Raw genomic sequence first — 13,010 nt, forward strand, 5'->3', positions numbered from 1 at the left:
TTTGGGTCACTTAGGTAGACTATCATGTCATCTGCAAATAATGATAGTTTGACTTCTTCCTTTCCAATTTGTATCCCTGTGACCTCCTTATGTTGTCGAATTGCCGGAGCTAGTACCTCAAGTACAATATTGAAAAGATAAGGAGAAAGGGGGCAGCCTTGTCTGGTCCCTGATTTCAGTGGGATTGCTTCAAGTTTCTCTCCATTTAGTTTGATGCTGGCTACCGGTTTGCTGTATATTGCTTTTACTATGTTTAGGTATTGGCCTTGAATTCCTCTTCTCTCCAAGACTTTAAGCATGAAAGGATGCTGAATTTTGTCAAATGCTTTTTCAGCATCCAATGAAATGACCATGTGGTTTTGTTCTTTGAGTTTGTTTATGTAGTGGATTGTATTGATGGATTTCCGTATATTGAACCAACCCTGCATTCCCGGGATAAAGCCTACTTGATCATGGTGGATGATCGTTTTGATGTGTTCTTGGATTCGGGTGGCAAGAATTTTATTGAGTATTTTTGCATCGATGTTCATAAGGGAAATTGATCTGAAGTTCTCTTTCTTTGTTGTATCTTTGTGTGGCTTTGGTATCAGCGTAATTGTGGCTTCGTAGAAGGAATTGGGTAGTGTTCCTTCTGTTTCTATTTTGTGGAATAGTTTGAAGAGTATTGGTGTTAACTCTTCTTTGAAGGTCTGGTAGAATTCTGCACTGAAACCATCTGGTTCTGTGCTTTTTTTGGTTGGAAGACTTTCTATGACTCCTTCTATTTCTTTAGGCATTATGGGACTGTTTAGATGGTCTATTTGGTCCTGATTTAATTTTGGTATTTGGTATCTGTCAAGGAAATTGTCCATTTCCTCCAGATTCTCCAGTTGTGTTGAGTACAGGCTCTTGTAGTAGGATCTGATGATTTTTTGGATTTCCTCCGTTTCCGTTGTTATATCTCCCTTTTCATTTCTAAGTTTGTTAATTTGGATACTTTCTCTGTGCCCTTTGGTCAGTCTGGCTAAGGGTTTATCTATCTTGTTGATTTTCTCAAAGAACCAGCTCCTGGTTTTGTTGATTTTTTGTATGGTTCTCTTTGTTTCTACTTGATTGATTTCAGCCCTGAGTTTGATGATTTCCTGCCTTCTACTCCTCCTGGGTGAAATAGCTTCTTTTTGTTCTAGGGCTTTCAGGTGTGTCATTAAGCTGGTAATGTATGCTCTCTCCATTTTCTTTTTGGAAGCACTCAGGGCTATGAGTTTTCCTCTTAGCACTGCTTTCATTGTGTCCCATAGATTTGGGTATGTTGTGTTTTCATTTTCATTGTGTTCTAAAAAGTCTTTAATTTCTTTCTTTATTTCTTCCTTGACCAAGGTATCATTGAGTAGAGTATTGTTCAGTTTCCACGTGTATGTGGGTTTTCTGTTGTTTCTGTTGCTATTGAAGACCACTTTTACTCCATAGTGATCAGATAGGAGGCATGGGATTAGTTTGATCTTCTTATATTTGTTGAGGTCTGTCTTGTGACCAGTTATATAGTTGATTTTGGAGAAGGTACCATGAGGTGCTGAGAAAAAGGTATATTCTTTTGTTTTAGGATAGAATGTTCTATATATATCTGTTAAATCTAATTGGTCCAAAGCTTCAATTAGTTTCATTGTGTCCCTGTTTAGTTTCTGTTTTCCTGATCGGTCCATTGAGGAAAGTGCAGTGTTAAAGTCACCCACAATTATTGTGTTAGGTGCAATGTGTGCTTTGAGTTTTAATAAAGTTTCTTTTATGAAAGAGGGTGCCCTTGCATTTGGAGCATAGATGTTCAGGATTGAGAGTTCTTCTTGTTGTATTTTTCCTTTGACCAGCAAGAAGTGTCCCTCAGAGTCTCTTTTGATGACTTTGGGTTGAAAGTCAATTTTATCTGATATTAAAATGGCTACTCCAGCTTGTTTCCTGAGACCATTTGCTTGTAAAATTGTCTTCCAGCCTTTTACTCTAAGGTAGTGTTTGTCTTTGACCCTGAGGTGTGTTTCCTGTAAGCAGCAAAATGTAGGGTCCTGTTTACGTATCCAGTCAATTAGTGTGTGTCTTTTTATTGGGGCATTAAGTCCATTGATGTTAAGAGATATTAAGGAATAGTGATTGTTACTTCCTATCATTTTTGACGTTATTTTTTAAATTTGATTGCTTAACTTCTTTTGGGTTTGATGAAAGGTTACTATCTTGCTTTTTCCAGGGTGAAGTTTCCCTCCTTGTATTGGTGTTGCCCTCCTATTATCCTTTGTAGGGCTGGGTTTGTGGATAGATATTGGGTAAACTTGGTTTTGTCATGAAATATCTTAGTTTCTCCATCTATGGTGATTGAGAGTTTTGCTGGATATAGTAGTTTTGGTTGGCATTTGTGTTCTCTTAGAGTCTGCATGAGATCTGCCCAGGACCTTCTAGCCTTCATAGTCTGAGGTGAAAAGTCTGCTGTGATTCTGATAGGTCTTCCTTTATATGTTACTTGGCCTTTTTCTCTTACTGCCTTTAATATTCTTTCTTTGTTTAGAACATTTGGTGTTTTGATTATTATGTGACGGGAAGTATTTCTGTTCTGGTCCAGTCTGTTTGGAGTTCTGTAGGCTTCTTGTATATTCATGGGCATCTCTCTCTTTAGGTTAGGGAAGTTTTCTTCCATAATTTTATTGAAGATATTTGCTGGCCCTTTAAGTTGTAAATCTTCACTCTCATCTATGCCTATAATCCTTAGGTTTGGTCTTCTCATTGTGTCCTGGATTTCCTGGATATTTTGGGTTACAAGCTTTTTGCATTTTGCATTTTCTTTAACTGTTGAGTCCATGGTTTCTATGGAATCTTCAGCATCTGAGATTCTTTCTTCTATCTCTTGTATTCTGTTGTTGATATTTGCATCTCTGTCCCCTGATTTCTTCCCAAGGCTTTCTATCTCCAAAGATGTCTCCCTTTGAGTTTTCTTAGTTGTTTCTACTTCTGATTTTAGATCCTGGATGGTTTTGCTTAGCTCCTTCACTTGCTTGTTTGTGCTTTCCTGTAATTCTTTAAGAGATTTTTGTGTTTCCTCTTTCATGACCTTAGCCTGTTGACCAAAGTTCTCCTGTATTTCTTTAAGTGTTTTTTGCGTTTCCTACTTGTTGGCTTTTGTATTCTCCTGGATTTCTTTCAATGATTTTTGTGTTTCCCTTGCAAGGGCTTCTAACTTTTGATCCATTTTCTCCTGAATTTCTTTAAGTATGTCCTTCATGTGTTCCTGTACCAGCATCATGACCAGTGATTTTAAATCCAAATCTTGTTTTACTGGTGTGATGGGGTATCCAGGACATGCTGGTAGAGGAGAATTGGGTTCAGATGTTGCCATATTGCCTTGATTTCTGTTAGTGACGTTCCTGCGTTTGCCTTTTGCCATCTAGTTCTCACTGGTGTTACTTGGTCTTGTCAGTGCTGGACTCACCAGTGCAAGCTGCCCCTTCCCCGTTGGCCTCTGGTGCACAGCTTACCCCCTGCACTGCCTATAGACAGGGTGCTGCTGCCCAGGCTGATCAGATCCGGAAGCAGGCACCCGAAGGCTCCCGCTGGGGCCCGCTGGATTCACTGGAGCACACCAACTTCTCCCAGCTGGCCGCCCGGAAGCCCTGCTAGCCTCTTGCAGGACCTGGAGATGTGGTGCGGCTGCCCAGGCTGATCTGGATTTGGAAGCGGAGAGCGTTGAGCTGAGGGCTTCCGCCTGAGGCCTTGCCCCACATTGTGTCTGTGGACCAGATGGAGCCCGTGTGCACCCCCAGGGAGCGCCGACGGTGTATGCTGCTGTGACCTCCCCTGTGTTCAGCTCACTCCGCTGGGCAGCCAATCCCCCAACCGGGCTGGCGCACACAAGGTTAGCCTGGCCTCCCAGGCCCTGAGTCCAGGCAAAAGCCTGGGAGGCCAAGGTCCAAGCAAAGTTCCCCTAGGGCTATGACTCTTAATTGGGTCCGCCAGGTGACCCGGATGGTGGGCGTGCGCGTCCGCACTCCCTGAAAGCGCCGGGATAGTCTGCTGTGCTAACAACCTCCTGGGCGGGTTGACTCACAGATGGCCCACCAGGCCGCCCAGTTCTTGGGGTCAGTCCTGTGCCTTTTGGGGCCTAGACCCCCGCTTTGTTAGCCTCAGGCTATGCCTGTTACGGGTCTGCCTGCCAGAGCTCTCTGTCGTCCTGCAGGCAAAATGGCGGAGCGCGCGCAGGCCGGGCAAAAAACCTCCTGGCTGAGTTGGCACCCCATGGCCCCCCAAACAGCCCAGGGCCTGGGTGCAGGCCAACGCCCGTCGGGCTCAGACCCCCGTGGTGTTGGCCTCGGATTATGTTTGTGTACCTCAGTCTGTCCGATCTCTGGAGTCCGAAACCAAGATGGAGATGAGCCTCTCCTGACTGGCCGGGATTATAATTTTTATACCACAAAGGAAGGTGCTGGGGTACAGAAAGGTAGACTAAGGCTATAATCGTGCAAGCTACAGAGTCAGCATCTAAAACTGCATCTGTGTCAATCTAAACCTGAGGTTTGAGGGAAGATTTTTAACTTCACAATTGAGTTTCAGGAATGGATGTGAACTAATCAAGCTATTGATTTCTTCTTCCATGAGTTTTGATAGGTCCCTTTCCAAAGGTGAATCACCTCAATCAGTGTACAGTTTTGTACAAGTGCCCATATCTTTTATGCAGATACTATGAAATGGATGTCGTCCGACTAGTTATTTACCCAGGGTATTATGAAAATCAGATAGAGATTTACAAAGTAGAAAATCATCTTAAGAAAAATTAAGTAATCAAACAACATGATTATATCTGACACTTACCTCTCTTTAAAATGAAAAGAAATTATAGAGCTCTTTCTTAAAGAATTGTCCCTAATTTCCAAGGCTGAATCTAAAGTAACACATGCTTTCTGATTTTTCAGTTGTTTCTGAAAATATGACAATTCAAGAAACAAGTACAAATGTTTCACAGCAAATAGTCCTAACAACTTCTTCCCAAACTACTGGGCTCAACCCACACAAGACTGCACTTTCAGCCACACTGTTCCCAGAAGGCTTGCCTGTTTCTACAATCAAGCATACAGCCATATCCTATTCTAATACAGTACCCTCACCTCTACCAACAGTACGTGCATCCAAAGATTTAAAGACATCTACAACCAAGACAACTACATTTTCAGCAGATACCTTGTTTACCTCAACAGCCATCCCTCTGCCTACCCAGAGGACACCTATTCATACTACTACTGACTCCATGAATGTAACAGAACACTCACATCTGGCAGAAACAAGGACTTCAAAAATGGTGGAGGCCATGGCTACAGCTACTAATTTAATTGACACATCTGTATTCACCAAGAATTACACTGTATCTGAAATTTCAACAACTAAATCAAAGTCAGTTGTTGGGAAGACAACATTATTCTTGAATGAATCAGCATCCATAGCTACAACACCTTGTCCCAAACCCAAATCCACAGACGGTGCTATACTCCATACCTTTAAGTCTGGGCAAGAATTTCTTGTATCTTCAGCTGCCAGAACTGTGTCTTGGTCCACATTAGAAGAGACTTTACCTATTACTACTGATGTTGGGATTGCATCAACCTTCCCACCAGAGTCTTTGCTTCCCTCCACAGCTTCTCCTGTGAATTCTACATTTCCTGAAATTCAGGTGGCATCTACCTTGTCAACAACTGATGTGGAGATGCCATTCACAGTCCATTCAGTGTTGCCTGTGGAGACCATGCCTGCCCTAAGAACAGTGAAACAAGAGTCAATCTCTTCTCAGACTTCCAAGACAGATTTCCAAGATGTCTTTTCACCCAGCATAGAGGATGCAATATCTGCCTCCATGCCTAAAGAAACCTCTTTCATGGCCTTTTCTTCCATTACCTCCTCTCCAATCACCGGAACTCAAGATAAACAGATAGTTATTGATGCTGAGAATACACATTCAACTGTAATGCCCCGAACCAAACTTGTCCCTACATTGGCTGAAGCTTCACTCTTCCCTACCATGGAAGGACTAGTATACACCCAGGATATACCCCCAACCAATGAGTCCATGCTTACTTTGATTTCTACTAAATTACCTTCTACATACAATGCATCTGAATCAGGTCTCACATCTATAACAATTAAAAGCGACTATCAGTTCTTCACCAATGAGACCACTTGGACTTCTAAGTCAGGTCAGACCCTGTTGACCTCAATGAATACAACCACCATACCCACATTCACACCTAATGAAACTCTCACATTACCATTCCAAAGTGATACCACTAATATAGATTATTCATCCATTACTACTAACGTCACACCATTTGAAGCATCCACAGAGAGCAATGTGACTACCAGCTCTGATGCTACTACAGCCAGTTATATAACAGCTCTATTCAAATCGACATCCCAGTGGCTTAGTAATTTCACAAGTGTTTCTGGAATCACATCTATAGTCAGACATCCTGAGTCTAAACTCACTACCTTACTATTAAAAAGCAACTCTATGCCCACAGTAGCTGCAAATGAACTTCCCTCAATACCAAGGGAGCCAGTTGTTCCATCAGTATATACGTCTACCCTCACTGACATTAAACCAAATTTTTCTACTGAGAAGAACATTTCTGAGACAATACAAATAGAAACAAATGATGTGAGCACATTTGGTGATTCTATGGCTCCTCTGCCCATATCTGCAACAACACAGAGAGTCTATACCACTGTGACAAAAGCAACCACTTCCCATCATCCAAAGGTAAAGTCAACTATAGCAGCAGTAGCTGAGGTTTCTCCATTTTCAACAATGTTGGAAGTGACAGATGAATCAGCACAAATGGTGACAGCTTCTGTCACTGTTTCCTCCTTTGCAAATATAGAAAAATTGACTACCGCATTGAATAAAGAAACTGCAACTGCTGAGGTGGGAGTGAGTTGGCTTTCAACCAAATTGAAGGAAAGAACGCCTGAGAGTTCACACAATGGCACCACGGAAAGCTTTAACTCAACCCACACCTACACAGTACAGTGGACTTCAGAGACATCTGAGGGCAAGTCAGCTTCATCACCCAATTCTGCGAGCACCCAGGCACTACCCGAACTTCTGAGTTCTTTAACAATGAAGACAATGGGAGTCACTTTCTCCACTAATCCTTCACAGAGGACAGCTGCATCTTTGTCTACTGGTGTCTTGTCTCCACAGACTGCCCCTACTCATTCCTCAGTAATCTCCCAATCGATTACACACACACTTTCACTGCCAGTTAATATCTCTGCTGTAACCTCTCCGGCCACCAGTATGGTGTTTTTTGATGAGACTAAGGTGACCCTGTCTCAGCCTTCTACATTGGCCAGGGATTTCACTACATCTGTGCCTTCAGTTGGTTTAACTCTACCAACAGTGACAATGACCACAGAGCTGGTGCCACCAGTGAGTCCAACAGCTTCCACAATCAGGGATACCATGTCTACCCACAGAGACTTACTTCAGACTACTTCAGAGGTCACAGCAATATCTTCCACAACAGCACACATGGCATTTTCCCCTCTGAGAGAGACTTTGGTATCCTCACTGAGACCTCTCACTCCTGAGATAACTAAGGCTATAAGTACCATTCCCTCCATCTCAGCTGACTTAGTAAGTCCATCTATACACACTCTTGTCTGCTCAAGGCCTTCGCCTAATAACATTACTATTGTATCCTCTACTTATGTTAGCTCAACTACATCAACATCAGTAGCAACACCATCTGAATCTCAAGTTGAGGCTTCAACTTATGGTTTTAGTTTTCCCTATGCTTTTAGTAGTGGTGGAGAGATCAATATGGCTTCTGGACCCACAGGAACCTCTGCTGGGGGTGAGGCTATGCCCCCTAACACCTTTGCCAATAAATTTATTACCTCAGTAGACCGTGAATCTACCACATATTTTGTAAATACACCAGTCTCCACACAATCAGTGTTTGCCACCTCTATGGTATCTTCTGACAAAGAACAGACCGACATCTCCATGGAGAAAACCCCCACTACTATAGGGGTGGCAAAGATTTCTCCATCAAAAAATTCCTTTATTTTGGACTCCCAGAGCACTTTCCCTTGGGAAATGACAGACACAGAGTTTTCTGAGACTACAGAAATCTCCAGCCACCAAACACATTTGGCTTCAGAAATTCTACCTGGTTATCCATCTTCTGGGAATTTAACCACCTCTTCTACTTCTGCGAGCACACAGTCTGCCGAGACCTTGACCTCAAGCACCGTAATAGGTTTTTATGTTTCAGAAAGGTCCACCAGTCTTGAGAAAACGGTGCTCCCTTCACAAGTTCAGACAGTTACCAAATCTTTGTCTCATGATCAAGAAAGGACAAGTGCCCTTTCAGAATATCCTCCCAGGACTGGAGAAAAGATCGTGAGTTCCTCTCCTGTGACTCATCAAGCCACAGGTCACCTAGCTACTTCATTTGTAGATGCTTTCAGAACAACTAGAATATCACATCCTGTGCTCATCAACACAACCCTTTCACACCTACTTTCACTTAAGACGCAACCTGAAGCAACACAGATTGCTTCTTCCACTTCTAGAAGCACAGAGAATTTCTCTAAGTCCTTCTCTCCTTTCACAACTGGACTACTGAACACCAATTTTTCAATGATCACTCCTGATGGGAGCACTACAGACTTTTCTGTTCCAAATGAACCAACAAACTTTCCTAAGGAGACCTCTATGGAGGCGTCCACTCCTATTTACCAAATGGCTTCATTGCCCCTCAGAGTCACTGTTTTCACCTCTAAAAAAGTTTCTGGCACCCCTACAATGCTAATGACTAAGTCTCCTAGAACAACACACACAGGCAATTTGAAAAGTGTCTCTATAGGTACCTTTGGGCTTAAGTCTGAGAGGTCCTCTATGCCAGTTAATAACTCTGATTTCTCAACTACAGTGCTTTATTCTGACATTTCCACAAGGCGTGGGGTATTCTTTACTTCATTGTCTTCACTTTTCCCTAAGACTACTACTAAAAGTACCCAAGCATCAACATTGGCTATCACACCAGTGGCACATGCTGGGTCTACTTCACAAGGCTCTTTCTCGAATTCCCCAGTGGTAGAGGTACCACTCAATTACACGTCTGCACATGTTTCCTCTCCAACACGGAGAGTTTTATTATCTACAAAAACTATTCCAACCATTAGTACTACTGGGATTTTGACTTCAGTTATAGGTGCCACTCCCTCTTCTCTGCCCAGTTCTAAGAATACTGAAGCTATTTCCTCCATTCCAAAGACTGTGTTTTCATTGTTACTTTCAACAACCCAACAACAATCCCAAGAAAATGCAGCTCCCACTCTGGACATATTACCAGGGATCACTGCAAGCAGTGGTGGGGTGACAGAGCTCATTAATGCCCATTCCTGTGAGACTGGAAAGATGAACATTTTAACAAGTGAATTAACAAAGAGCAGTCCATGTGTGACTGCTCCTGTTTTACACCCTTTGCGGACTCAGACCAGTACAGCTCTACCTTCTTTGCCATCACACCTTTATTCACCTCATGGTACCAAAGCCAAGTTTCCGTTTGCATCTCAAATGGCTGAATATTCAACACAGGCTACAAGCATCACACCTACTATTGTCCAGGCTTTGCTTACAACGGCCGGAAACACACGCAGAGTTGACGATTCTCACTTTCCAGTTTTCACAACGAAGGTAAAGACACCCAACAGAATGGAAGTAGAGACCCTGCAGTTTCCTTCAGGGACTTTGCCAACATCCACAACATCTCAGATGGGTCTGGTCTCTAGAAATGCTACAGTGATGCCATCGATTGTCATCTCAGAAAGCTTTCCTCAGAGTACTTCATTGTCAGTATCTTCCACACTCTCCCCTACCATTTTAGCTGCCATTCTGCACACATTTGAGAAAACAGCCACGCCAGTAACCCCTGGGACCACACTCTCATCAGACCCTTCTGTAATTTCCAGGGCTACCTCCCCCTCTTGGAGCTTATCTAGTCTCCCTTCAGACTCTCAGGCATCTGTATCTACTCTTCAGCTTTTAACTTCAGGAGAAATGTCAGAATCCACTTTTCTAGCTTCTGACATGATAGCAACATACTCTAACTTTACAATGGCACTCCTTTCTGATGAAAGTGCCACCATACCCACCCAAGCCACTTCTGTAACTACACATGGAACCATCACTGCTGACCCTTTGACTTCTCTGCCCATATCTGCAAGAAACAAAGATGATAGCCTACACACTTCCACATTCCTTGAATCATCCTCCAGAACTACTCTGGCTGACAGCTCCAAGACTATGTCTGAACCCATGTCCTTTAGAAGAATGAGTATATCACCTTCTATAACAAGCGATGACCTATCTATTGGTTCTCTGTCTGTATCTAGCCCTACAAATACATATCTGTGGAGTAAAGCCCCAGCTACATCAGAATCCCACAATTTATTTCCTTCTAAATCTACACTGGACTCTGTTATAAATATAGCCACCACTACATCCACAGCTATAGGAACCTCATTTCCTTTGATGTCTACTGAAATGACACACCCTTCTACCGCAACTGGGTTTTCATCAGTCTCTTCATCGTTTGAGACACCGTGGATGGACTCCATATTTTCCTCTCTATTTACACAACCATCTACTTCACCAATTGCCACAGTGTCTACAGGTATTTTATTCATATATCCTAAAAAAAGTGCATGAACAATGGGCAGTGTGTTCTCCATGTTCTCTGAAAGCAGAAAAGAGGGGGAAGGGTACATGTGTTTCGTATGTCCCTAAGAGCATTGGTACACGAGTATCTTGTCTAGCACAGAACTCTCTAGCTATATTTCTTGTCTTTATTGAAATATATTACAGATGCATCTTTTCACTCAGTAGGTAATTTTGAAGCTTTCCTTACAGTGTTTGGTTCTTGATGTCATGACTGTGACTCTGTCCATGTGAACACAGACTAGGACACTCATCTTTATCTTGTAAAAGAATCATACTGGGGGGGGGTGCAGGAAGGCTGGCAAGATGTCTCAGGTGTGATGAGAACTGTCTGCTCTTCCAGAGGATCCTGGTTCAATTCTCAATACCCACACTCTCAATACCCACATGGAGGCCCAACCACCTGTGGAACTACAGTTTTAGGAGATTTTACCATTCCAGGAAGCACTCTTCTGGAATTCTCAGGGACCAGGTATGAGCAAGGTGCACAGAAATACATGAACACAAAACTCCCATATAATAAATAAATAAATAAATAAATAGCCATATGCTGTTAGGTCTGATGGTGCTTACCATATAACAGAACACACACATACACACACACACACACACATACACACACACCAAAACCAACCACACACACACAACTGTACCTCGTATTTTGAATTTCTCTGTGCAGGTCTGAGTCTTCTCTAATCCCTACATCTACCTGGTTAGAAATGGTTATACATAGTTAGGGAGTATTTAGCTTCCATGTTATTCAAATGTTGAACAGTTCAGCAACTTTTGCTTAATTTACTTCATTCATGTTATTTTTACATTATTTTATATGTATATTTTGCTTACATGTATGTATCTTCAACACATGGATTGCTGGTGCCCAAAGAGGCCAGTAAAAGGTATTAGATCCCTTGGGAATAGAGTTACAGGGGTTTGTGAGCCATTGTGTGGGTGCTGAAAACTAAACCCAGGTCCTCTGCAAAAGCAGCAAATGTCCTTAACTGCTGAGTCATTTCTCTACTCCTTCCTTCCTTCCTTCCTTCCTTCCTTCCTTCCTTCCTTCCTTCCTTCCTTGTTTTCTTTCTTTTTTATCTATGTATGTATGTGGGTGTGTGTGTGTGCAAATTACTGTGTGCTTGTGGAGGAAGAAGAACAACTTGTAAAAGTCATGTCTCTTTCCAGCACCTGGGTCTCAAGAATCAAACTCAGATCATCAGGCATAGTAGCAAGTGCTTGTTCTTGCTGAGCCATTTCCTTGGCTTAGGTCTTTAACTTTTAAGATTCCAAATAAAGATATAACAGGACAAGATAAAGAGGAACACAAAGAGAAAAACTTCTAAAGGAGGAAGGAAGGCAATGGGGAGACAACAATTACTTTTAGCATTTACTGTGGCTGTTGAGTGAGCTGGAAACCAGTTAGTGAATGAAGGAGAATTTAGGGGGTTTGCCACCAGTCCATCAGCTGTGTAGAAACATAGGGAAATGGACAGGTAATCAAAGCAAAAATGGGCTGGTAGCATCTTGCATGTTTTTCTTTTGGTTATGTAGCCAAAATGGCCAGTTCTTGATATTAAACTAAGCAAAATTTAGGAATGAAAAACATTGTTTTGTTTGCTTTACAGTGGAGAGCACTTCTAATCCAATTTTCAGAAGTCATATTTCTTTCTTTTTTCATTCTTTCTTTTTTCTATTCCTTTTTTTGTGAGGGGCTTTTTTTGTACCCTCGAATGTCCTAGACATAGCTCTGTAGACCAGGCTGGCCTTGAACTCACAGAGATCCACCTGCCTCTGCTTCCTGAGTGATGGGACTAATGGTGTGTGTGCTATCACTGCCTGGCAAGAAGTCAGATTATTGATGTAAATAACTAAAATTAACCTGTTTATTTTTAATTACAGTTTCCTTCTACAATATCAAAATGAGCTTCTCTGTCTTTGATGAAGAGCCAAGGGTCCTCATTACCACTGTTATACATGAACTTACAAAAGATTGGGTAAAATGTTTTTTTTTTTTAAAAAATATGTACTGTGCTTATTAAATGCATGGGACAAAGACTGGGTAGATTGAAAGTAGACTCCCTTTACTACTGATAATCCATTTCATAGATAATCAGTTTAGATTGTTTTTACTGCAAATGTATTTACTCGGTAGGCAACATTCTGAAGATATCTGCAATCTCTTCAATAGTAGCCATGTTGAAAGCTTTTAAGAGATGTTATTATTTTCATTTGTTGAGATCTGTACATTTTCCTCCATGGACACAGATTCTGAGTCATTGCTAAA

At 42.1% G+C, this 13,010-nt stretch overlaps 1 protein-coding gene across 1 annotated transcript in view; it reads left to right on the forward strand.

Annotated features, from left to right (window-relative positions):
- Adgrg4 (adhesion G protein-coupled receptor G4) overlaps window positions 1–13,010 on the forward strand; it is a 96,763-nt gene that overhangs the window by 20,049 nt on the left and 63,704 nt on the right. The window contains exons 2-3 of the mRNA XM_052171664.1: window positions 4,923–10,685; window positions 12,626–12,720. Coding sequence (XP_052027624.1) covers window positions 4,923–10,685; window positions 12,626–12,720 — 5,858 coding nt within the window. The remainder of the gene's footprint in view (window positions 1–4,922; window positions 10,686–12,625; window positions 12,721–13,010) is intronic.

The sequence above is a fragment of the Apodemus sylvaticus genome, chromosome X, assembly GCF_947179515.1.
Source record: "Apodemus sylvaticus chromosome X, mApoSyl1.1, whole genome shotgun sequence".
NCBI classification, from domain to species: Eukaryota; Metazoa; Chordata; class Mammalia; order Rodentia; family Muridae; genus Apodemus; species Apodemus sylvaticus.